This window comes from Penicillium vulpinum (genome assembly GCF_028829585.1).
Source record: "Penicillium vulpinum strain IBT 29486 chromosome Unknown utg000004l_segment0_segment0, whole genome shotgun sequence".
Lineage (NCBI taxonomy): Eukaryota > Fungi > Ascomycota > Eurotiomycetes > Eurotiales > Aspergillaceae > Penicillium > Penicillium vulpinum.
This window is the reverse complement of record NW_026643244.1, coordinates 6,192,583-6,211,192: the sequence shown is the minus strand read 5'-3', so window position 1 is coordinate 6,211,192 and position 18,610 is coordinate 6,192,583. Positions and strand designations below refer to the sequence as shown.

Genomic DNA, 18,610 nt, shown 5'->3' with positions numbered 1-18,610 from the left:
TACCGATAGAGATAACCTAATTAAGGAAGTTCTTCAGAGTAGAGATCCTATATAGAATACAGGATCAGGAGCTATTCGCTGGGATCTTTATGAGCACAGCCAGATTACACTTTGAAAAAAAGTCAGAAACCATGTCACTTAATCTGACTATTGTACAAGCCCATCCCAATTGTTCGACTCCTTCAAACCAAGCAACTCCTCGACATCCTGACTTTTCAACCACTCCTCAAACTTCGGACCCTGTACATGGGACTTCAACTGAGTTGGCTCAACAACGTTCTCCAGTCCAGCAAAGTACCCGAACTCGTCAACGAATGCTGGGCCACTCAGAACTTCAACCGGGAGGCCAAGCTTTTCATTCATATCCTTGACTGTCTTCTGAATAAATTCAACCGGCTTGCCAAGGACTCGAGTCCAAGTCTCCATCAGCTGTTCAACAGAGACATAGTCATCGTAAGCAAGTAACTTCATCCCTGGGACCTCATCCTCCACCAAAGCCCTGACAAATGGACCAGTCGACTGAGCCGTATCAATAATAGGCATGCGCATAGCCTTGCTAGCCGGCAGAATATAGACAAACTCCTTTTTTTCCGACTGGTACTTGGGATACAGGAACGGATTGGAGATGTAACAAGAAATATATATGAAGGATGTCTTCTTTGCCAATTCAGGCTGCTGAGTCTCGATGTAATCGACTATCTGCGCCTTGGCATCCCAGTGGAAGCAGCTCGAGTACTTCCCACCCGAAACCCTTTTCATTGGTCCCAGAGCCGAATAAATGAGCTTTTCCAGCGTTGGAATGGTAGCAGCGACATTGGCTGCATTCTCGCCGTGGGTGGTTTCCGCGTCATAACCTTGCTTGGCACTTGTCGGGGCATCCACGCCAGACGCGAGAGCATCGCGGTAGGGTTGCCAAAAGTCGGTATTGAGAAAGATGGCATTGGCGCCGGCGAAGGCTCGGTGTAGTGATTCTTTGTCGTTGAGGTCTGCCTCGACTACCTCGGCGCCCACTTCTGTGAGTTTCTGGGCTTTCTCGGAACCCGAATTGCGAGTAAGACATCGAACGTGCCAGTTTGGAAGGCGCAGGAATGTGCGAGCAACCGATGCTCCTTGTCTGCCGGTAGCGCCGACAATTGCGATGATCTTCTTTGTGGATGTCATTGTTTGAAATGTTTAAATATTTGAAGAAGGTTGCTTTCAATGGAGTGTTGCTGAGTCTGTGATATTTTTGATTCATTATTGAAGCGACATGTCGCCCATTTTATATTGTTCGACTGATATTATCGGACTGAAGCATCTATGTTAGAATGAGATACATATATTATAGTTCGAGTAATCTGATTGGATGAGAAGCGTAAGCCAGTTTGGCTTACAGCGGAATTAAGGCCTCTCCGGGGTTAAGGTCTATCCGTGTTCACCAGGCCACCCATAGTTTCTGATGGCATTTACTCCTAACTCCAAATGTCCTTCTTGGCCCCAACCATGATTCGACTGGAGAGCCACGACATGCTTACGTCTAGACATGACTCGAATCGACCTGAGGCTCCTTCATCTAAAAGTCCCAAGAAGCGAGTCCTCACACCAGCCCGAAAAGAACAAAATAGGATTGCACAAAGGGCTTATCGTGTGTCGACCATGCTCCCGTTATCTTGTAGCACCGACTAATACATTTTCTGTCTCTAGGGGAGAGGCAGAGAGAAAACCGAAAAAGTTCCAACACCCACGTGACGCGAGCAAAGAGGCTTGCACCGCGATCACCACCAGAGTCGTCGGAGTCAGAACCAAACGATCCCCTGGTCACTTTTTTGGACACTGTGGGCTCACTTGATACGCCATCCTCAACACTTTCCGTTGTCAAGCATGGCAATGATGCTTTGTCAACTTCGCCCGCTGATTTCTGGATGAATACGCTTGAGACCCCGCAAGTCACCATGTGGGCAGCCATATTCAGCAATGCCATCTGTCTAGGGCATGATGTCGAACTACTATCAGCCTGTAGCCTGACATACATGTCACCATTTTACAAACCAATCACGCCGCAAGACAACCCCCGGGACCTGGTAATATCGGCTATGAAACCCTCCATTCCTATTCACCTCCAGCCAACGATGGCTCAAATCCTGGTTCCTCACCACGCCAGTCTGGATTTGATCCCCCTGCCTATTCTCAGGGACCGTGCTATCATGATGTGTTTTGCCATGCCTGATATCTTTGATCTCTGGGACTTCAAGTTGGACATTTACACACGAAATGCACTTGTTTGCCACCGACATCGTCCTGATAAGTCCTGTCATCCGTGGGACCCAAAGAGCTGGGAGGCTATGCCTTGGTTTTTGAAGAAATGGAGTCCAGCGGTTGATCAATAACCTAGGAAGGTGCGCAGTGGGTTTGCATAAATGGCAAAACTGAGCGGGGAAGTGACAACCTAACACCCTGGTAACTCGAGTTCTCCGAGTTACAAAGTCCTCTTCTTACACTAAACAGAAGCAAAAAAAATGCATGAAGTACACAACGAAACCTGAGGGTAGTCGGAGAGCTAAAGGTGCCATGTGTGAACGACCACGCAGCATTCGGTCGTCTAAGACGATTAAAGTTTGTGACGGGTGCTCGGGCAGCCTCTCATGCATATGAGAGATCTATACCAGAACTCTAGGTTTATCGACACTTACAACGAGACAGTATGTCTTCGTCGGCGACTGGGCAAGTGATTTCTCCCCAGAAACGAAGGCAAACATTGCCATCATGAACAACGCACCATTCCGCTGGCCCCGGTTGTCTCCGCCCGATAGTTTTATTTATATGTCATAATCGCAGTAGCAGAGTCCAAAGTCTCTGCTCTGCTATTGTCCAGGAGTCTCTTATGACGGACAATCCGAGCGAGCGAAGCAGGTGGAGAAGGGAATGCTGCCTCTGAAACGAGATCCAAGAAGCACAAAGACCAGTGCCTGCACTAAATCAGGCATACCAGTCCACCGCGCAAGTGGATTGGCTTCGAGTACTCCTATATCGCGACTGGAATTCTGCAAACCACCGATCTGGCCTACCTCCCTGGTGATGAAGATGATTACGAAGCGACCATCGACTGACACACAAATGAAGCTAACAAGCGCCTGGACTTTGAATATCAAGGGCCGCTTATGGATGACAGCCACGGCTCATGACGTCATCTGGCTCCAACCCAAGTGAATTCAAATCTGAAGGGGCAACCAGCCTGGAACTTTATGGAGAGCGACCCAAGCACAATCTCACTGCCCCTCCGCACAGACTATGGCTACAACACCCCGCTGCGAACAATATACACCAGTGCTTGTCGCTTCACCTGGAGATCCGTCAGTACCATCCACCATCCACGAATATTTTCGACGTGACGTTATCTTGTGCTACCAGTCGAGACTGGATTCTCATATTCTACCAAAGCGATCATGGCTGTCACTGACTACATGTGGCTACCCAGCCTCACTACTAGCCATTACGTGGCGACTACCCACAAGTCACCCAGCCCTCTCATTCCATCTTCAGCTAGCCCTTAGTTCTTAGTATGGAGGAATATCTTCCTCATTTCAAGTCACTTTCTACTATATTGTATAACAATGGCTGGTAAAATCATCACTCGGTGGAACCAAAACATTAAAGGCAAATCATTCTCGTGCCAAGTAAGCGAGCAATGACTATGTAGTTTAGAGCCATAAAACCATAGTCTAGTTTGCTCTTAATTCACTTCCACCTTACTCTAGCTATTCAAGATATAGGTATAGTCAAGTTTGTCTTTGCTTGGTATAAGGCCGTCCGTCACTTCGCCCGAAAACGAACTTTCAGTCTTCGTATAGCCACAGGCACCAAGGTTTGTTCCAAAAAGTATATTGAATGGCCAAGCACACGCTACAGAAACACCTCATCGGTTACACTGTTAGGTAGTGGCCAGGGCTCACATAACGCTGTCTGTTGGCACCTAGTACTACAGTAAGCTTGAACATCCATGGATAGTTCCCACAATAGAAGATCCATTTGAATTCAATACAAAGGTATAATCCATTGCTATGTATGATTTTTCTTCGTATGAACCACCCATGCCAAAAATAAGAAAGTCGTCGCAACAAGCCAATACATATAAGCCTACCAAACCTCAAACTCTCTCAATATCAAATCGCATCTGTAGGTAGGGAATATAACGGTCTCCCCAAGTCACGATCCTTGCAATGCGTCGTGTTCCTCGAGGGAAAGCCCCTAGAATCAAATACGCCACACCTTTGGCAAGTCTCGTACCCAGCAGAGCCTGATACTCAGCCGTATTCTCCTCCCAGGCATGCAGTCTATCATCTGGCCAGCCAAGATCATTTGCCGCGACATAGAGGCGCTTCTGCACGAACAGCATAGTCTCGGGGTTAATGATATTACACTGGAAGACATACTTCAGATCCTCGATAGGGTGCTCATCTTGATAAACCGCCTGCGCGATTTGCGCCCAATATGTTGAGTCAGGCCGGAAGCTATCTATGGCAAAAATTACGCCTGGCCCTGTTTGTAACATGTAGTCATTTACCCAGAATAGTCCGCGCGATACTCCGGGCTTCCATACTACAATCTTGCGGTAGAGCTTTTCTCCAGAAAGCCCTAGTTCGACGACTTCTTCGTAGATTTGGTCTGGTGGAAAGTTGCGTTTTTCGTGCCGGATTCCCCATCCCGCGTCTACCATGTTTTGCATTGTAAGCTGTGATGGGGTAATTGGACAGTTTTGGTTGGGATCCCTTATCCATGAAGCCCTCAGGGCCCCTGTTGTTTGAAGATTATCGTACTTCAATACCGGGGGCTGCTCCCCTGGCGATTGGGTAGCAATGATGTCAACCATGGGCAATTGGTGAAGGGTTTATTGAAATACTGTTCTTCTAGGGTTTGGGGTCAGAATTTGCCGCTGGACGTAGGATGGGAAAGAAGATGGAATGATGGACTAATTCATCCTTGGGATACATTTTTTTGGGTATATAGCTAGGCCAGAAATATGTCAAGTCTAATATTTTATCGCAAAAGAGAAGAGATTCAACAATGGAAATCAGATGTCACTAGTGGGAGCTGAAAGGCCGACAAAGGACGGGGAGATACTCTAGACAACATTGTCTTGCGACATAAAGGGTATACGGGAGACATGTATGACTGCAATAATTTTTAAGGTCAAAGAAAAGATACGCACAAAGATATTGTTGACAAGCGCTAAAAAGAAGCTATGTTGAATTAGTATGTAGCCTATAGAACATTGACTATAGATTCGCAGGACCTCAGAATTGTTCTAGGGGTCCTGAACTATCAAGAAATCCTCCAATCCTCACATTTAGTGCATCAAATATGCGAGGGTTATTCTTTTTACTATTCCTAGTCACTCAAATATCAGTTGATTTTGCTTTTTTAGGGTGGTTGGATAAGCGATTTGATGGCCATGCTGATCGGCATAGATGACCTACAACGCAACATCCATGCAGGAATTGTGGTGTTTAGTCACGAATACAAGTCCAACAACCTGGGAAAACATGGATAGGATCTTCAAAAAAAAATTGAGAAGCATTGCCTCGCTGACGTTGGACTTCCCTTAGGGTAGCTGACCACACCTTTGTGTCGGGCACTAGCTTGATCCTTGGTCGTTTCGGCCTGCTGACGGGTCAATTTGAGCCGTCCGCCGGGTAGGACTCTAGCACAGACGAAAGATTTGCCATTGATGCAGGAATCCTACCTTGCCCTGATGCGACCCGCCTCTTAACTTGATGTGGACGAAGTTACCTTCAATGATATCGTTGCCTTGCTTGCCCTGTACCTCGACTGATGGTCTTGTTGGGACTTAAAGATGGCACGAAGAGTTACTGAGCTTGTCTATTGCTAGGTTGCCTCTTGCATTTACCTTACATAGATAGACATGATGTGATGCTTGCAACATGGATTATGTCATGGCAGCTTTGGAACATCACCAGTAAAGTCGGATTTTGGAGATCTCAAACAAGATGGAATGTTCCAAGGTCGATCCTTTTGAAGGGGTATCATTGTAATTAATCAAGGCGGTTGACACCGCCGGGGCCGTCGATAGCGCTACGCGGTTGATTGAGGCTCAACCACCCTGTGACCTGCTGTGAGAGGGTGACAGGGGCAAAGTCTAGATGGATACACCCGATGCACTATGATTTTACAGTTCTAGTGTAAGATTATATTGACGGAGCTATGGGGGCAAAAAACAACAAAAAATAACAAGAGGAGGCATATCAAGAAATACAGGAAATACGTTGCAACGTAGAGTAGCCAGATTAGGGTATTGGACGGGATAGGATGAATGTTTCAGATTTCATTTTGCCAAGATGAGAAAAGGTGAGAACAAGCGAGAGAGATGTGTTCCAAAGGGAAAATAAAAGAAAAAGAAGAGAGGTGAGTTAAGTAGAAAAATAAGTTCCACATGTAACCCCCCCAAGTTGGGCTGACTACCACCGTTGCACTCAAGGGGTTCATTGAGTATGTATGGGGTACACTGGGAATGCCTGTACGGAGTACTCCGTATTATATTTGTGAATGATTTGGAATAGCCTATTCTAATTCACTCTAATCTATATCTACAAAGTAATTGCTATTAATACTATTAGTGCTATATTATGTTCATGGAGTATCCAGATTCTCCCTATAAGAGTAATATAGCCATATGTAACTCCACTCCACTTACCGTTACAAGTGTGATATATATGTACTTCGTAAACTCCATAATGTAGATATGAAATTTGGTATAAGAGAGATTGGACTCTATTTTTCTAGAAAAAAACAATGCGACTCTACAACAGTAAATATAAATCCAATCTATATCACATGCATAACATAGTGAAGATCGGAATAAATGGGCGATATAGATTACCGTTACAGTACCATACCCACCTGTCCATTGCGACACCGCAAGGGCTTCTTCTCCCAAACAGTTGCACTCCCGGTGACACTGTCAACACAAGAATGGGCCAATGTTGATCCATTAGGGTCAACACCCTTCTTTTCCTTTTTCATCTTCTCTTCTTCTCTCTCCTTTTCACTTTCTCCGGGTGGGGATTATTGCTTCCACACTCCCACCGATCCACTCAAACACAACTCCAGTGGGAGTGTCACATCAGCTTGGCCCCCCCCCCATTCATTCCAAGGTTATAACTTCATATCTTCCTTCTTTTCTCTTATTTGCTTCATGATCTTCTATACTCCAACATAGTGAACCTCGATCCCTCCCTCCCCGACTTGCGATCTCGCCGATCCTCCATCTTCCTTCCCCGACTATGTCGGCCCCACTGGTCAAGGTGCTACACCGATTGCAACAGATGTTCCATGACGTGGTCGCCGCACTCGAAAACATGTTCCTATTCCCCTCATTCTTCCGCGGCCACTCGCGACGCCGCCCCAAGTCCTTCCAAAGCTCCCTTTCGAAACGCCGGAGCCTCGACGACTTCGCCGAAGAAGTGGAGACTTCGTGTTCAACGCCACTGTCCACGCGCAACATGGCTGATATGTCCAAGAAGATCCGCGCACAGTTCCGGGAATGTCTACAGACTAGCCCCTGTTGCATGCTTCCATCCTATGATACCACGCTTCCCGCTGGCTCGGAAAAAGGCACTTATCTGGCATTGGACGTGGGCGGATCGACATTTCGCGTAGCTTTGATTGAATTGAATGGCCGGGATGAGGAGGTGCGCATCTTGAAGGTGTCATCTGTATTCATTGACGAAAAACTCAAGATGCTGGAAGGGACACTGTTTTTCGATTGGATGGCAGGGCAGATTGAAACCATTCTAAAGGAAGTTGGAACAGACTATGGGCGTGGCGATGTACCTCTGGCGATGGGGTTGTCCTGGTCTTTCCCCATTGAACAGACGTCACACAGCAGCGGATTGGTGATACATATGGGTAAGGGGTTCAAGGCCTCTGAGGGCACGGTAGGCAAGGAGCTGGGTGGTCTCCTTATCGAGTCATGCCGCAAGCGCAATTTGAACGTAGAGGTGGCTGCTATCCTGAATGACAGCTCGGCGGCTCTGCTCTCGCGTGCCTATGTCGATCCCAAGACCCGCATGTCTCTCATTCTGGGCACCGGTACCAACATGGCAATTCACTTCCCGGTTCAGGAGATTGGAAAGTCCAAGTTCGGAGTCCGTCCGGAGGGTTGGTTCGACCACGCCAAGCACGTGCTCATCAACACCGAGATGAGTATGTTTGGTGGAGGCGTGCTGCCTATGACACGGTGGGATGATATACTGAACCGCACCCATCTGCGTCCCGACTACCAACCGCTCGAGTACATGATCACAGGTCGCTACTTGGGCGAGATTGCGCGTCTGATCATCGTCGAGGCAACCGAGACCGCCCGCCTATTCGGCGGCGAACTACCAGACTCCATGCGCAAACCCTATTCTTTCGACACAAGCATCGTCGCCTGCCTTGAGGAGGACTCTTCCGCCTCCCTGTCCACCTCCGCCGCCCTCCTGCAAAAGCATCATACCTTCCACAACCCTCCCTCCGTCGGAGATTTGCGGTTCCTGCGCCGCATCTCTCAGGCAATCTCCCGCCGTGCCGCTGGATACCTGGCGACAGCCATCCACAGCATGTGGTGCCTCCGTAACGAGGTTGAATTCCCCTCTCCTCCATCTACCGCCACCTCCCTCGATAAGGACTCTCCCGCAATCACCGTCATTGAGAGTGGAGACCTAGATCGGAGTCTCTCCATTGCTTGCGACGGTGCCGTCATCAACAAGTATCCTGGCTTCCGCGCTGCCTGCCAGAAATATCTGGATCAGTTGACTGAGGAAACGTATCCAGGCACCGGAGCCTCCATCCGCCTCAACCCTGCGCCTGAAAGCGCCATTCTCGGCGCGGCAGTCGCAGTGGCTGTCTCTGTTGCTGAAAAATCCACTCAGCTGTAAATTGCTGGCTAAAACGAGTGATGCACGAACCCCGCGCTGAGCATAAAACTCTAGCTGTCTCTTTCGTTGTGATTTTCTTATTACCATGCCCATCGGTTGATCGACTCATGAAATGTGGTTGGTTTCCGTCAGGGCTTTTATATTTTCTCATCTGCATGAGCATTCCCGGATGGGAGTTGTGGAGAGAGCGTTTTTCCTCTTTGTTTTCCCCCTTATTTTCATCAGTCGAATCATTTAGCATCAAAAAGGAGTTTCTGGTTCTTGGAATCAACATGGGTCTATCAACATGGTTTTCTGTTGGAGTTCGGCCTCGTTCTTCATGGGCCTCATTTTTATTAACGGGTTTTACGTTTTCTCAATTCAAGGAGGCACATTCGATTTATCTATTCTTTTCATCTATTCCTTGTGCTAGTGCATTGTTCCTTCCTCCACCCCTGGGTGGAATCAAACCTATAATTTTTGTCTCATGTCATTAACTGGCTCTATTATACTCCTGTCAATTGCCCTACAAAACCTACACCTAATCAGAACGGAGCACATATTATACCATTACCGCTGACAATTCTTCCAGTTTGGTTCTCTACAACTCTTCCTGCTACTCAAAGTAGCTTTCTATTCAGCATGTATACCATATATCTATAATACAAAATATAGCTATGCCAACATCTGAATCCGTTGTACTCAAGTCAGGATCCCCGAACCCCCAATTTCATATTCACGAATCAGTCTGAGGACCATTCTTATCAACGCCAATAGTAATATACCCGATCATACCCTTGGTGACATCCTTACCGTCAATGGGAACAACCGAAACAACAGGATTGTACCCATTCTCGGTACTCTGGTCGAAGAACATATCCTTGGCATTGGTCACGCGGTCAATCTACGTGTGAGAAGCATAAGGCTCCAGTGCCATGATCTCCTCCGACAGCAACTCATCGAAATACACCTGGCCCGTGCTGATCGTATTGCCGTACGCTATTGTGCCGTTACCGCGGATCGTCCAGTCCGTGTGCACCTGCACATGGATATGGATTGCTCGCTCAACATAGAAGCCTGAAAAGGGGTATTAGCACCAGGTCCGTTCCAAAGAGGCAGAGAAGCAAAGGAGAAACAGTCTTTCTCGTTAGAAAACCACTCACCAGGGAAAATCGTCTTCATCTCCATCACCCCGTGCTTATCGGTAGGCCACATGCCTCGCAGGAAAGTGGTATTATCGGTATGGAGATCAGCACTGAACATATCCGAAACGGAAACATTAAGCTGCTTCAGCAACTCCTCGAAGGGCGTGTTAGGCGACAACCCTGTGAAGGCAGAGTAGCTACCGGTTGCATTGCAGTGCCAAAAATCGACCAGTACGCCCTCGAGCGGCGCGCACGTCTCCATGTCCAGTACGCCGACATCCAGCCACAGCGGGATGCCAGGCTGGTCCTCGGTCATGTCCTGGCGTAGCGTCTGCGAGTGCGGCCAGATGTACGGCCCCTGTGTTACTTCCGGGGTGAGCACACATGTGTCATTCTGGATGGTTTGGTAGTACGGAGCTTCAGTTTGGATTTGGTAGGTTGCGTTTGCTGGGCCCGGGAAGCGCTTGGAGAGGTTACGCTTCATACGCTTGGAGTTGAAGTTTGCTACATGCGGGGCGCACCGCGCGGAGAGGTCGTGTCGTCTTGTTATCTCGCGCTTGCTAATCTCTGGATGAGGGCCAGCGTGGCCGGCTGCCAAGGCTATCAGTCCGGCCGCGGCGAGGATGTTGGGAAGGTGCATGGCTAAGAGACTTGAGTATGGATTGGTGTTTTCAGAATGCTCGGTGCTTTGCTGGGCTTTATATGTGTTTGAGGACTGCTGAGGGGGCCTTTTTCTTGCAAAGCATGCGGATGCTTCCGTGCTTTTTGCGTAAGCAACGCGGATTTGAAGCCTTGGCGATATTTTATATTGGTCCCTTAGATCAACTGTTCCATCATTGGCCCGGATATCTTGGATTGTGTGGACCCTGAAGTGTCTGTGGGGGTCTCCTACGTGAATCCATAGTAGAGCTAGTGTTCAATCAGAGAGGATATGAGCATAACCAGTTTAATCTTATTGGGTCATGGTCAATGATGCAAAAAGTACAAGTACGCAAATAGATTACATCCGTGAACCCGCTGACTGAGCTGCTTGAAATGTGGAGATAAGTCTAGCCAAGTGTCGATCATTGATTTTTTGCATATCATTTCAACCCCATTGGCGGATGATGTATATTCAAAGACACTGGTATTGTGTGGCTTCGTCTCTTGGCAGCTTCACTAATGCACAAACGGAACTTCGGATATTTACCTCGCCGATAATCAGGGACTGCACTGAAGTTTAAATCTAGAAGTATCACGTCAATCAAGTCGTAAATTGCAAGTCCCAGGTCCTCATTGGCTTCTGTTTCATTCTCCTAGGGCATTCCCAAGAACTTGCTGTTGTGCATACGTTATACACGAAAACGGACATGTTAAAAGTGTTGAAATAGAACCAGTGTATCAAATAAACACAATCTGCAGATAGTCAAGACGCAACATATAAGATGTACATAGAATATAACGGCTCGTATACCGCCAAACCATCTCCATGATATCATTCTCTTACTCGGTGCGAATGTAGGCCTGAGATTTGTTGAGGATAATTTCAGCCAAGGCCATCAAACTGCCACTGGACAACAACTCCAGAACCTGCACATTGGCATTGGCCTCACGGGCAATCCAGTTGCGGATCTCAATAGCCACCAGCGAGTCAAGACCTAACGAAGCCACTGTAATCGAGGGATCCATATCCTCCAAGGAGAGAACAAGCACCTGTGCTAACTTGGCGGCCAGCGCCTCGTAGCACACTTTCAAGGCCTCCTCTCTAGATGACGCAGCCGACAAAGTGACCTGCAGCGGCACCGATGGGCCATTGCGCTGTGAGCTGCTTCCCAAAGTGTTCTTAGCAGCCTCATATAGCACGCTGAACTTTCCATCCTGGACCCAGAAGTTGTTCTCGAGCGAATCCAGTCGCAGACCTGTGATACACTGCCCAGAGCAGGACTGGTCAAGATCACCCGTCAGAGCGGCTGCTATCAGCGCCAGGACTTCTGACTCGTCAATGGTCTGGCCGCCGATATTCTTCATTACTTCCTGGCGGCGCTGGGCATCGATATCGGCTAGGTAGCCGACATCGCTGACTGCAGCTAGGTCGATTGTTGTTCCTGGAAGACCAAGTGATTTGCGATATTCTATGAATCCATCCAAGAATACATTTGCTGCAGAGTAAGCTGCTTGTCCACGATTGCCGATAATCCCGGCCACCGATGAGAGGGCAATAAAGAAATCCAGTGGGGCATTAATCAGCGCGTTATGCAGATTCCAAGCTCCTTCAACTTTATTGCATGCTACGGCTGTGAAGTCTTCAAGAGACATGTTTTCGAAGAGCATGTCCTAAGTAAGGTCAGTAATTGGAAATAGTATTGTAAATAAGTCCCTGTGGTATAAAACTTACACGGAGCACCATAGTACCGTGAATAACACCACGTATAGGGGGGAGGTCTTTCATTTCTTTGTGAATCAAAGCCTCAACAGACTTCTGGCTGCTGACATCGCAAGCCTTGACGACAATCCGCACTCCTAGCGGAGCTAAATTGTCAATCAAAACTTGAACTTTTTCATTAATCGCGGCTCGGCGAGACACAAGAACAATGTTCTTTGCGCCCTTTGAAGACATCCACTTGGCTATGCTTCGGCCTAAACCTCCAGTACCACCAACCAAAATGTAGGATGCATCAGGTCGTAGGAGATAAGGACTAGTCTTGTGGTTCACAGCCTAAAAATTGAACGATTAGATCTGAATATTTAATTGCGGGTAATGTGCTTTTGTTTACCTTGACTTGGTCACCGTCATGGGGAACCACCACAATTTTACCCATATTCTTACCGATCTGTAGAGTACGGAATGCCTTCTCGATATCGGAAATTCGATAAATCGAAAGTGGTAGGATGGGATGCACCGATCCCTCGCCAATCAACCGACAAACATCACCCAGGAGGCGCTTCATCAGCTGCGGTCTGAACTTGCCAACCTTGGCGAGATCAACCGACGAAAACGTGACGTTGTGCTCAAAAGGCTGCATGTCAAGACGAGTGTTTTTCGTAATATCAGCCTTGCCAATCTCGACAAATCGCCCGAACGGCGCAAGACACTCCCAAGTCTCGCGCAAAAGATCGCCTGCTAGAGAGTTGACGACGACGTCCACGCCAACCCCACCAGTGGCTCTCCGGATATCGCGAGCAAAAGATGAATCGCGACTATAGAAGATGCGGTTTTCGGGAATACTATATTGGGTCATTAAGAACTGCTTCTTGTCAAGGTATCCGACTGTAACAAATATGTCTGCGCCATTCATTTGTGCTAGCATTATGGCGGCTTGACCGACACCACCAGCACCGGCGTGTATTAAAACCCGTTCGCCAGCTTGCAACTGACCTAGGTCAAATAGAGCGTAGTATGCAGTACAGAACACAACTGGAACTGTGGCTGCAACCTCAAATGACATGTCGGCTGGTATTTCTGCAGCGCTTGTAGCAGAGCATCGTGCGTAGGTTGAGAAACAGCCCTCTGGCATAGCCATGACTCTTTGGCCAACCCTGAACTTCTTCACATTTGATCCTATACTGGAAACAATGCCGCTACATTCAATTCCAATATAGGACTGTGCAAGCTGGCCCATTGAGACCACAATGTCTTTGAAGTTGAGACCGCTTGCTTTGACTTGAAACTCAATCTGGTCATCACCTAGTGGTGGGGGATTGTCGTCTACAAAGTAGAGAGTATCGAGAGCGCCGGGATTGCCGATCTGAATCTTGAAGCGCCGCCCGGGCTGGCTGAATGGTTGGGTAGAGATCGTCATGTCGTGGATTTCATTGTGGACAAAAGTATTGGCAGCATCATCTTCCACTATGCGTTGGACAAAGATCTCAGAGCCTTGAGTCTTGAACTCAAAATCCTTTGAAGGTTCGGCCCCGTCAGTAGGCCATACAGCACTCATGGCTACCTGAATAGGCTTCTCGGGATATTCGATATCCTCGGGAGCCAATCCGAGAGTAGCTATCTTAGCCAAGGTCTCCGAGCGTAAGGTGCGAGTCAAACCCACTGTCATTTGAGCATCAGGAGAATCAGTCCGGTAGACCCAGAGCACAGTCTGAGCTTTTAGCAGTGCCATCTTGAGTTCCTCAAATACACCTTCGGTGAGGTATCGCAGAGAGTCAGCTCCAGTCTGAAGTAAAACAAGTTGCTTTTGAGAGAAGTCCATTTCACCAAAGATTTGGACGGAAATATTCCATCCAGATGCGTTAGAAAGTGCAATACTCAATTTATCAGCAATACCATCAGCTTCGCCAAAGTAGGAGATGATTAGATCCTGCTTAGGTTTGATAACATTTGCAATACCGTTTGTGTGCGAGTTGCCTTTCTTCCCTGGATTTCCATCTGAATTCGTGTTCCCGTGAGTTGAAGTGTGGCCATTAGATTCCGCAGGGCCAATTCCATCTTGAATATCTCCTTCAATGGCGCTATCAACCTCGGCTAAGGGATGCCAATCAACCTTATAGCACAGTTTTCGAATGGCTTCTCGATGAAAATTTGGATTTCTGAGAGGAGTCATTACCAGACCGTCTATTGTAATGACGGGCTTTGTAGACCCCTCTTGGATAGCAAAAAGGTCAAACTTGGTAGGTTCGGGGAAAGGTAAACTGGGGCTGCCACTACAGTAAGCTTTAACATATTCACCAGCTGTGGTTGGGACGTTGAGACCGATCGTTATACGTTTGATCATTGTCGGCATGTAAAGTGTGTCTAGATCCATTCGGCCCAAGCCTTGGCCAAGGAGAGGCCAAGCAAAATGTAGCAGTCCATCGAGGAATGATGGGTGGACAGTTAAGGGAGGCTCAAATCCCTTCGGCATGACACTGCGAGTATCCCTAACATGCAGATCGCCAAACGAGTGGTTAGGGCTTGCGTAGCAGTTATCAATATCCTGAAATATAGGACCATATCCAGCTCCCAGATCACTTAGAACTTGGTACATGTGGGGCATATCGAGGTAATTAGTAGCTGACTTCTGAATGCGGGCAATTTGAGCTTTCGTGTGGGTGATTTCAGTATTAAATGGGCTCGAAATCGCAGCCGCCTGCTGTTTTGGATCGGAGCGAACTCGCACCTGACCAGTACAGTGCTCTGTCCATCCTCGTTTTGCGGTCCATGAGCAGACACGGAACTCATCCCAGAGATCGGATGACCCCCGCGTGCCTTCAGCGTAGGGACGGAGAGTAAGGGTGGTCTCTGCATCTGTGTCATCATTGAGCACAAGTGCCGAGCCCACAATGACCTCCCTCAGTTCAAATTGAGAGATTTGCATGCCAGATTGCTCCGCACGTCGTCGAGCGGCCTCAATTGCCATTACCAACTATTGAACAGTCAGTAAACATAATTTCGCTAAGGTATCATGGATTATTCAGTAAACTTACATAGCCTGCCAGTGGGTAAACGGCCATCCCCTGCATCTTGTGGTCTCGGAGATAGGGAATCTCATCTAAGCGGATAATGTTTCGCCACGTTGGCTCCAGATCATTTGAGTAATTTGCCAATACTCCCAATATATCGTTCCTAGCACGATCTCTAAACGTATGTTTCTGCGAGATACGGTTAACGTGCCAGTACCGAGTCCCATGTTGCCAAGGGTAGCGAGGCAAATTACTCAAGAACCAACGATTTACCGCACCAGTCTTGGGGAAGTTCACTGCTGTCATATTGAGTGTAGCGCCTCGCACGTAGGCAGCAGCAGCGGTATTCAAGACCGACTCGGCTGCATCAACTTTACGAAGAATGGTCGGTATATATCCAATTTTAGAGACATTGGGACCCAAGCTCTTTAGAGTATCCATGATAGGGCCCTTCATTGTAGAGTGTGGACCAATTTCAACAAGAAGGTTGGGTCGTGTTTCATCTTCCGACACAATCTTGCCAAGAGTGTCAGAGAACAACACCGGCGATCTCAGGTTGGTAATCCAGTATTCTGGACCAAGCTCAGGAGGTTCCGCGAAGCGTCCAAAGACAGAAGAAAAGAACGAGGCCGTTGCCGATGTGGAGTGCTGGATGGTCTTAATCGCAGCAAGGTAAGCGTCAGCAACCTTCTCCATGTGGTTGGAATGGTAGGCAACGTCAATCTTCAATCTTCTATTGAAAAGTTTATTGTCTTCGAGAACTTTTTCCAGTTCATTAATTGCGGACACGTCCCCCGATACGGTCACGCTGGAAGGACTGTTCACGCAAGCAACGGTAGCGTATCCAGATAGGGTTTTCAATATAAGCTGAACAGTCTCGCGACTAGTTCCAATAGCAATCATGGTACCCTTGAGGAACGGGAATGAGGATTTGAGCAAAGAGGTCATTTTCCCGCGCCAGTAAGCCAGAGCCATAGCTCCCTCCAAGTCATACATCCCTGCAGCATAGGCTGCACTAATTTCTCCAGAACTGTGGCCAACGACTGAAGCAGGGCGGATCCCCCAAGATTTCAGGAGGTCAACTAGTGCAATTTGAAGTGCTGTGCAGGCTGGTTGACTCAGATGAGGGGAGTCAATCTCAGAGGTGGTGGCGTCCTTTTCTAACTCTTCAATAAGGGAAAACTCAGCTCCGAGATCTCGTAGGCATTGATCAGCTCGTTTTATGGCCAGCTCGTAGACCGGGTATTCATGCATAAGAGGAATGCCCATCTGTGCCCATTGCGCCCCTTGACCAGTGAAGACAAACGAAACTATCGGAGCGCCTAGAACCCGGGATGGGTTGATCTTCAGTTGAGCAAGACGGATCCCAAGGTCATCTAGCGAAGTAGCTGACACACCAACACGGTATGAGAGTTGGGACATCTTGTTGCCTAAAGTATAAGCAAAGTTGCCGAACAGAACCTTTTCAAAAACTTCGGGATGTTGTTCGAAGTAGATACTGAATTCGTTGATCCTAGTTCGTAGAGACTCTTTGTCATTGGCAGAGATCAAAAACAGTTTACGTTTAGGGTCCACCTCAACATCCTCAACAGCCTCATCTGGGGCTTTGGATGCTAGTGGTGCTTTTTCAAGAACGACATGTGCATTGGTTCCCCCAAACCCGTAGTTGGACACACTAAGGTATTTCTTGCGAGGAGGCCAGGGCCGCGTCGTTGTTAACACTTTCATATTCCACTCGCTCATGGGAATATTAGGGTTTGCTTTCTTAAACTCAGCATTTGGAAGCATTAACTCTCTATCAAGCATCATGGCTGCTTTGATGATGGAAATTATACCGCTGGCACCCTCCAGATGCCCAACGTTAGATTTGACTGATCCGATATAAAGCGGGTTTCTTGGAGTCCGATTCTTTCCAAGTGCCGCATGGACTGCTGCAGCTTCGATAGGATCGCCGGCCTTTGTTCCAGTGCCATGCATTTCTACAAACCCGCATTCGTCCGGGTTGAGATTGGCCTCTTTGTAGACTCGTTGTATTAGATCTTCCTGGGCCTGACCATTTGGTAGCGTAATTCCCTTTGTTCGCCCATCTTGATTGACTCCTGAATGTACAATGATAGCTCGGACGGGATCTTTATCTCGCAATGCGGCGTCTAGGGGCTTCAGAATTACAACGCCCGAGCCCTCGCCTCGCGCGAAACCAGATGTGGCTCTCTCATCGAAAGAGAATATTTTGCCCTCATCATTAAACAATCTATATGGTTCCAGACAGTTAGGTGATATGGTTCCGAGCTGCTTGCCTTGGAGAGCACGGAAATACTTACTGTGACATGGACATAGAGACCCAAATATCTGGCACAAGGTTTAGATGACAACCAGCAACGAGCGCTTCCTCGGACTCCCCGCTTCGCAAGCTCTGCACTGCATAGTGTAGTGCAACAAGCGAAGAAGAACAAGCCGTGTCCACTGTGATGCTAGGCCCTCGTAGATCAAAGAAGTATGAGATACGGTTGGATTGCAGTGAGGCCGCACAGCCGGTGGCTTGGTGCATGGGGATAGTCTCGATATCACGGAGGTTATTGAGCTCATAATCAGAGAAATTTCCACCGGCAAAAACACCCACGTTCCGACGGGCAAGATTCTCTTTAGGAATTCCAGCACTCTCCAAGGCTTCATACGTGCACTCTAGTATTAAGCGCTGTTGGGGGTCCATGGACGTAGCTTCTTGAACGGTGAGATTGAAGAAAGGAGCATCAAAGCGTGCAATGTCCTCGTCGAGGAAATAGCCTCCCTTGGGGTTGAAGGAACCAACTTTGGACGGGTTAGGGTGGCGGAATGCTTCGAGGGAGAAACGGTCTTTTGGTATGGGTGACCAGCCACTTCGGGCTCGAGTGCATAGTTCCCATAGGTCACTGGGAGATGTGACTTGCCCCGGCAGCCGACAGGAATACCCGATTATGGCGATAGGCTGGGGAGTAGCCTGTTCGCCATGAGGCGCACCTTCAGAATCAGCACCATTCATGTTTGCCCGTGGTGAAAAGTGCGGAAAGTGCAATTATAACGTGAGTCTAAAGGATTTCCGGGGGGATCACATAGATATCGGGGAAACCGACTGGCTATGACGCATTATATAGCGTTGCAAATACCTCATCCCAGCTCTTCTGGTACGGGTCATTTTGGGGGTGTACAGCTCAATAAATTTGTCTC

At 48.0% G+C, this 18,610-nt stretch overlaps 7 protein-coding genes across 7 annotated transcripts; 2 read left to right on the top strand and 5 right to left on the bottom strand.

The window, feature by feature from the left end:
* Positions 1 to 147: 147 nt before the first annotated feature.
* On the bottom strand, positions 148 to 1,161 carry N7479_010847 (uncharacterized protein; the record flags this gene model as incomplete). The annotated part of the gene is made up of 1 exon (XM_057258538.1): positions 148 to 1,161. The coding sequence occupies one exon, from the start codon at positions 1,159 to 1,161 to the stop codon at positions 148 to 150; it is 1,014 nt and encodes a 337-aa protein (XP_057105996.1).
* A 321-nt stretch (positions 1,162 to 1,482) lies between these two features.
* On the top strand, positions 1,483 to 2,366 carry N7479_010846 (bZIP transcription factor; the record flags this gene model as incomplete). The annotated part of the gene is made up of 2 exons (XM_057258537.1): positions 1,483 to 1,624; positions 1,684 to 2,366. 2 exons carry the CDS (start codon positions 1,483 to 1,485, stop codon positions 2,364 to 2,366), a joined length of 825 nt encoding a protein of 274 aa, XP_057105995.1.
* Positions 2,367 to 4,123: 1,757 nt separating this feature from the next.
* On the bottom strand, positions 4,124 to 4,846 carry N7479_010845 (uncharacterized protein; the record flags this gene model as incomplete). Its single annotated transcript, XM_057258536.1, has 1 exon — positions 4,124 to 4,846. One exon carries the CDS (start codon positions 4,844 to 4,846, stop codon positions 4,124 to 4,126), a length of 723 nt encoding a protein of 240 aa, XP_057105994.1.
* Positions 4,847 to 5,532: 686 nt separating this feature from the next.
* On the bottom strand, positions 5,533 to 5,901 carry N7479_010844 (uncharacterized protein; the record flags this gene model as incomplete). Its single annotated transcript, XM_057258535.1, has 3 exons — positions 5,533 to 5,637; positions 5,720 to 5,813; positions 5,885 to 5,901. The coding sequence occupies 3 exons, from the start codon at positions 5,899 to 5,901 to the stop codon at positions 5,533 to 5,535; spliced, it is 216 nt and encodes a 71-aa protein (XP_057105993.1).
* Positions 5,902 to 7,277: 1,376 nt separating this feature from the next.
* N7479_010843 (putative hexokinase) lies at positions 7,278 to 8,912 on the top strand (the record flags this gene model as incomplete). Its single annotated transcript, XM_057258534.1, has 1 exon — positions 7,278 to 8,912. The coding sequence occupies one exon, from the start codon at positions 7,278 to 7,280 to the stop codon at positions 8,910 to 8,912; it is 1,635 nt and encodes a 544-aa protein (XP_057105992.1).
* A 715-nt stretch (positions 8,913 to 9,627) lies between these two features.
* Positions 9,628 to 10,676, bottom strand: N7479_010842 (intradiol ring-cleavage dioxygenase; the record flags this gene model as incomplete). Its single annotated transcript, XM_057258533.1, has 3 exons — positions 9,628 to 9,795; positions 9,862 to 9,968; positions 10,055 to 10,676. The coding sequence occupies 3 exons, from the start codon at positions 10,674 to 10,676 to the stop codon at positions 9,628 to 9,630; spliced, it is 897 nt and encodes a 298-aa protein (XP_057105991.1).
* An 842-nt stretch (positions 10,677 to 11,518) lies between these two features.
* N7479_010841 (type I polyketide synthase) lies at positions 11,519 to 18,425 on the bottom strand (the record flags this gene model as incomplete). Its single annotated transcript, XM_057258532.1, has 6 exons — positions 11,519 to 12,349; positions 12,411 to 12,731; positions 12,790 to 15,369; positions 15,431 to 15,595; positions 15,680 to 17,657; positions 17,728 to 18,425. The coding sequence occupies 6 exons, from the start codon at positions 18,423 to 18,425 to the stop codon at positions 11,519 to 11,521; spliced, it is 6,573 nt and encodes a 2,190-aa protein (XP_057105990.1).
* Positions 18,426 to 18,610: the final 185 nt, after the last annotated feature.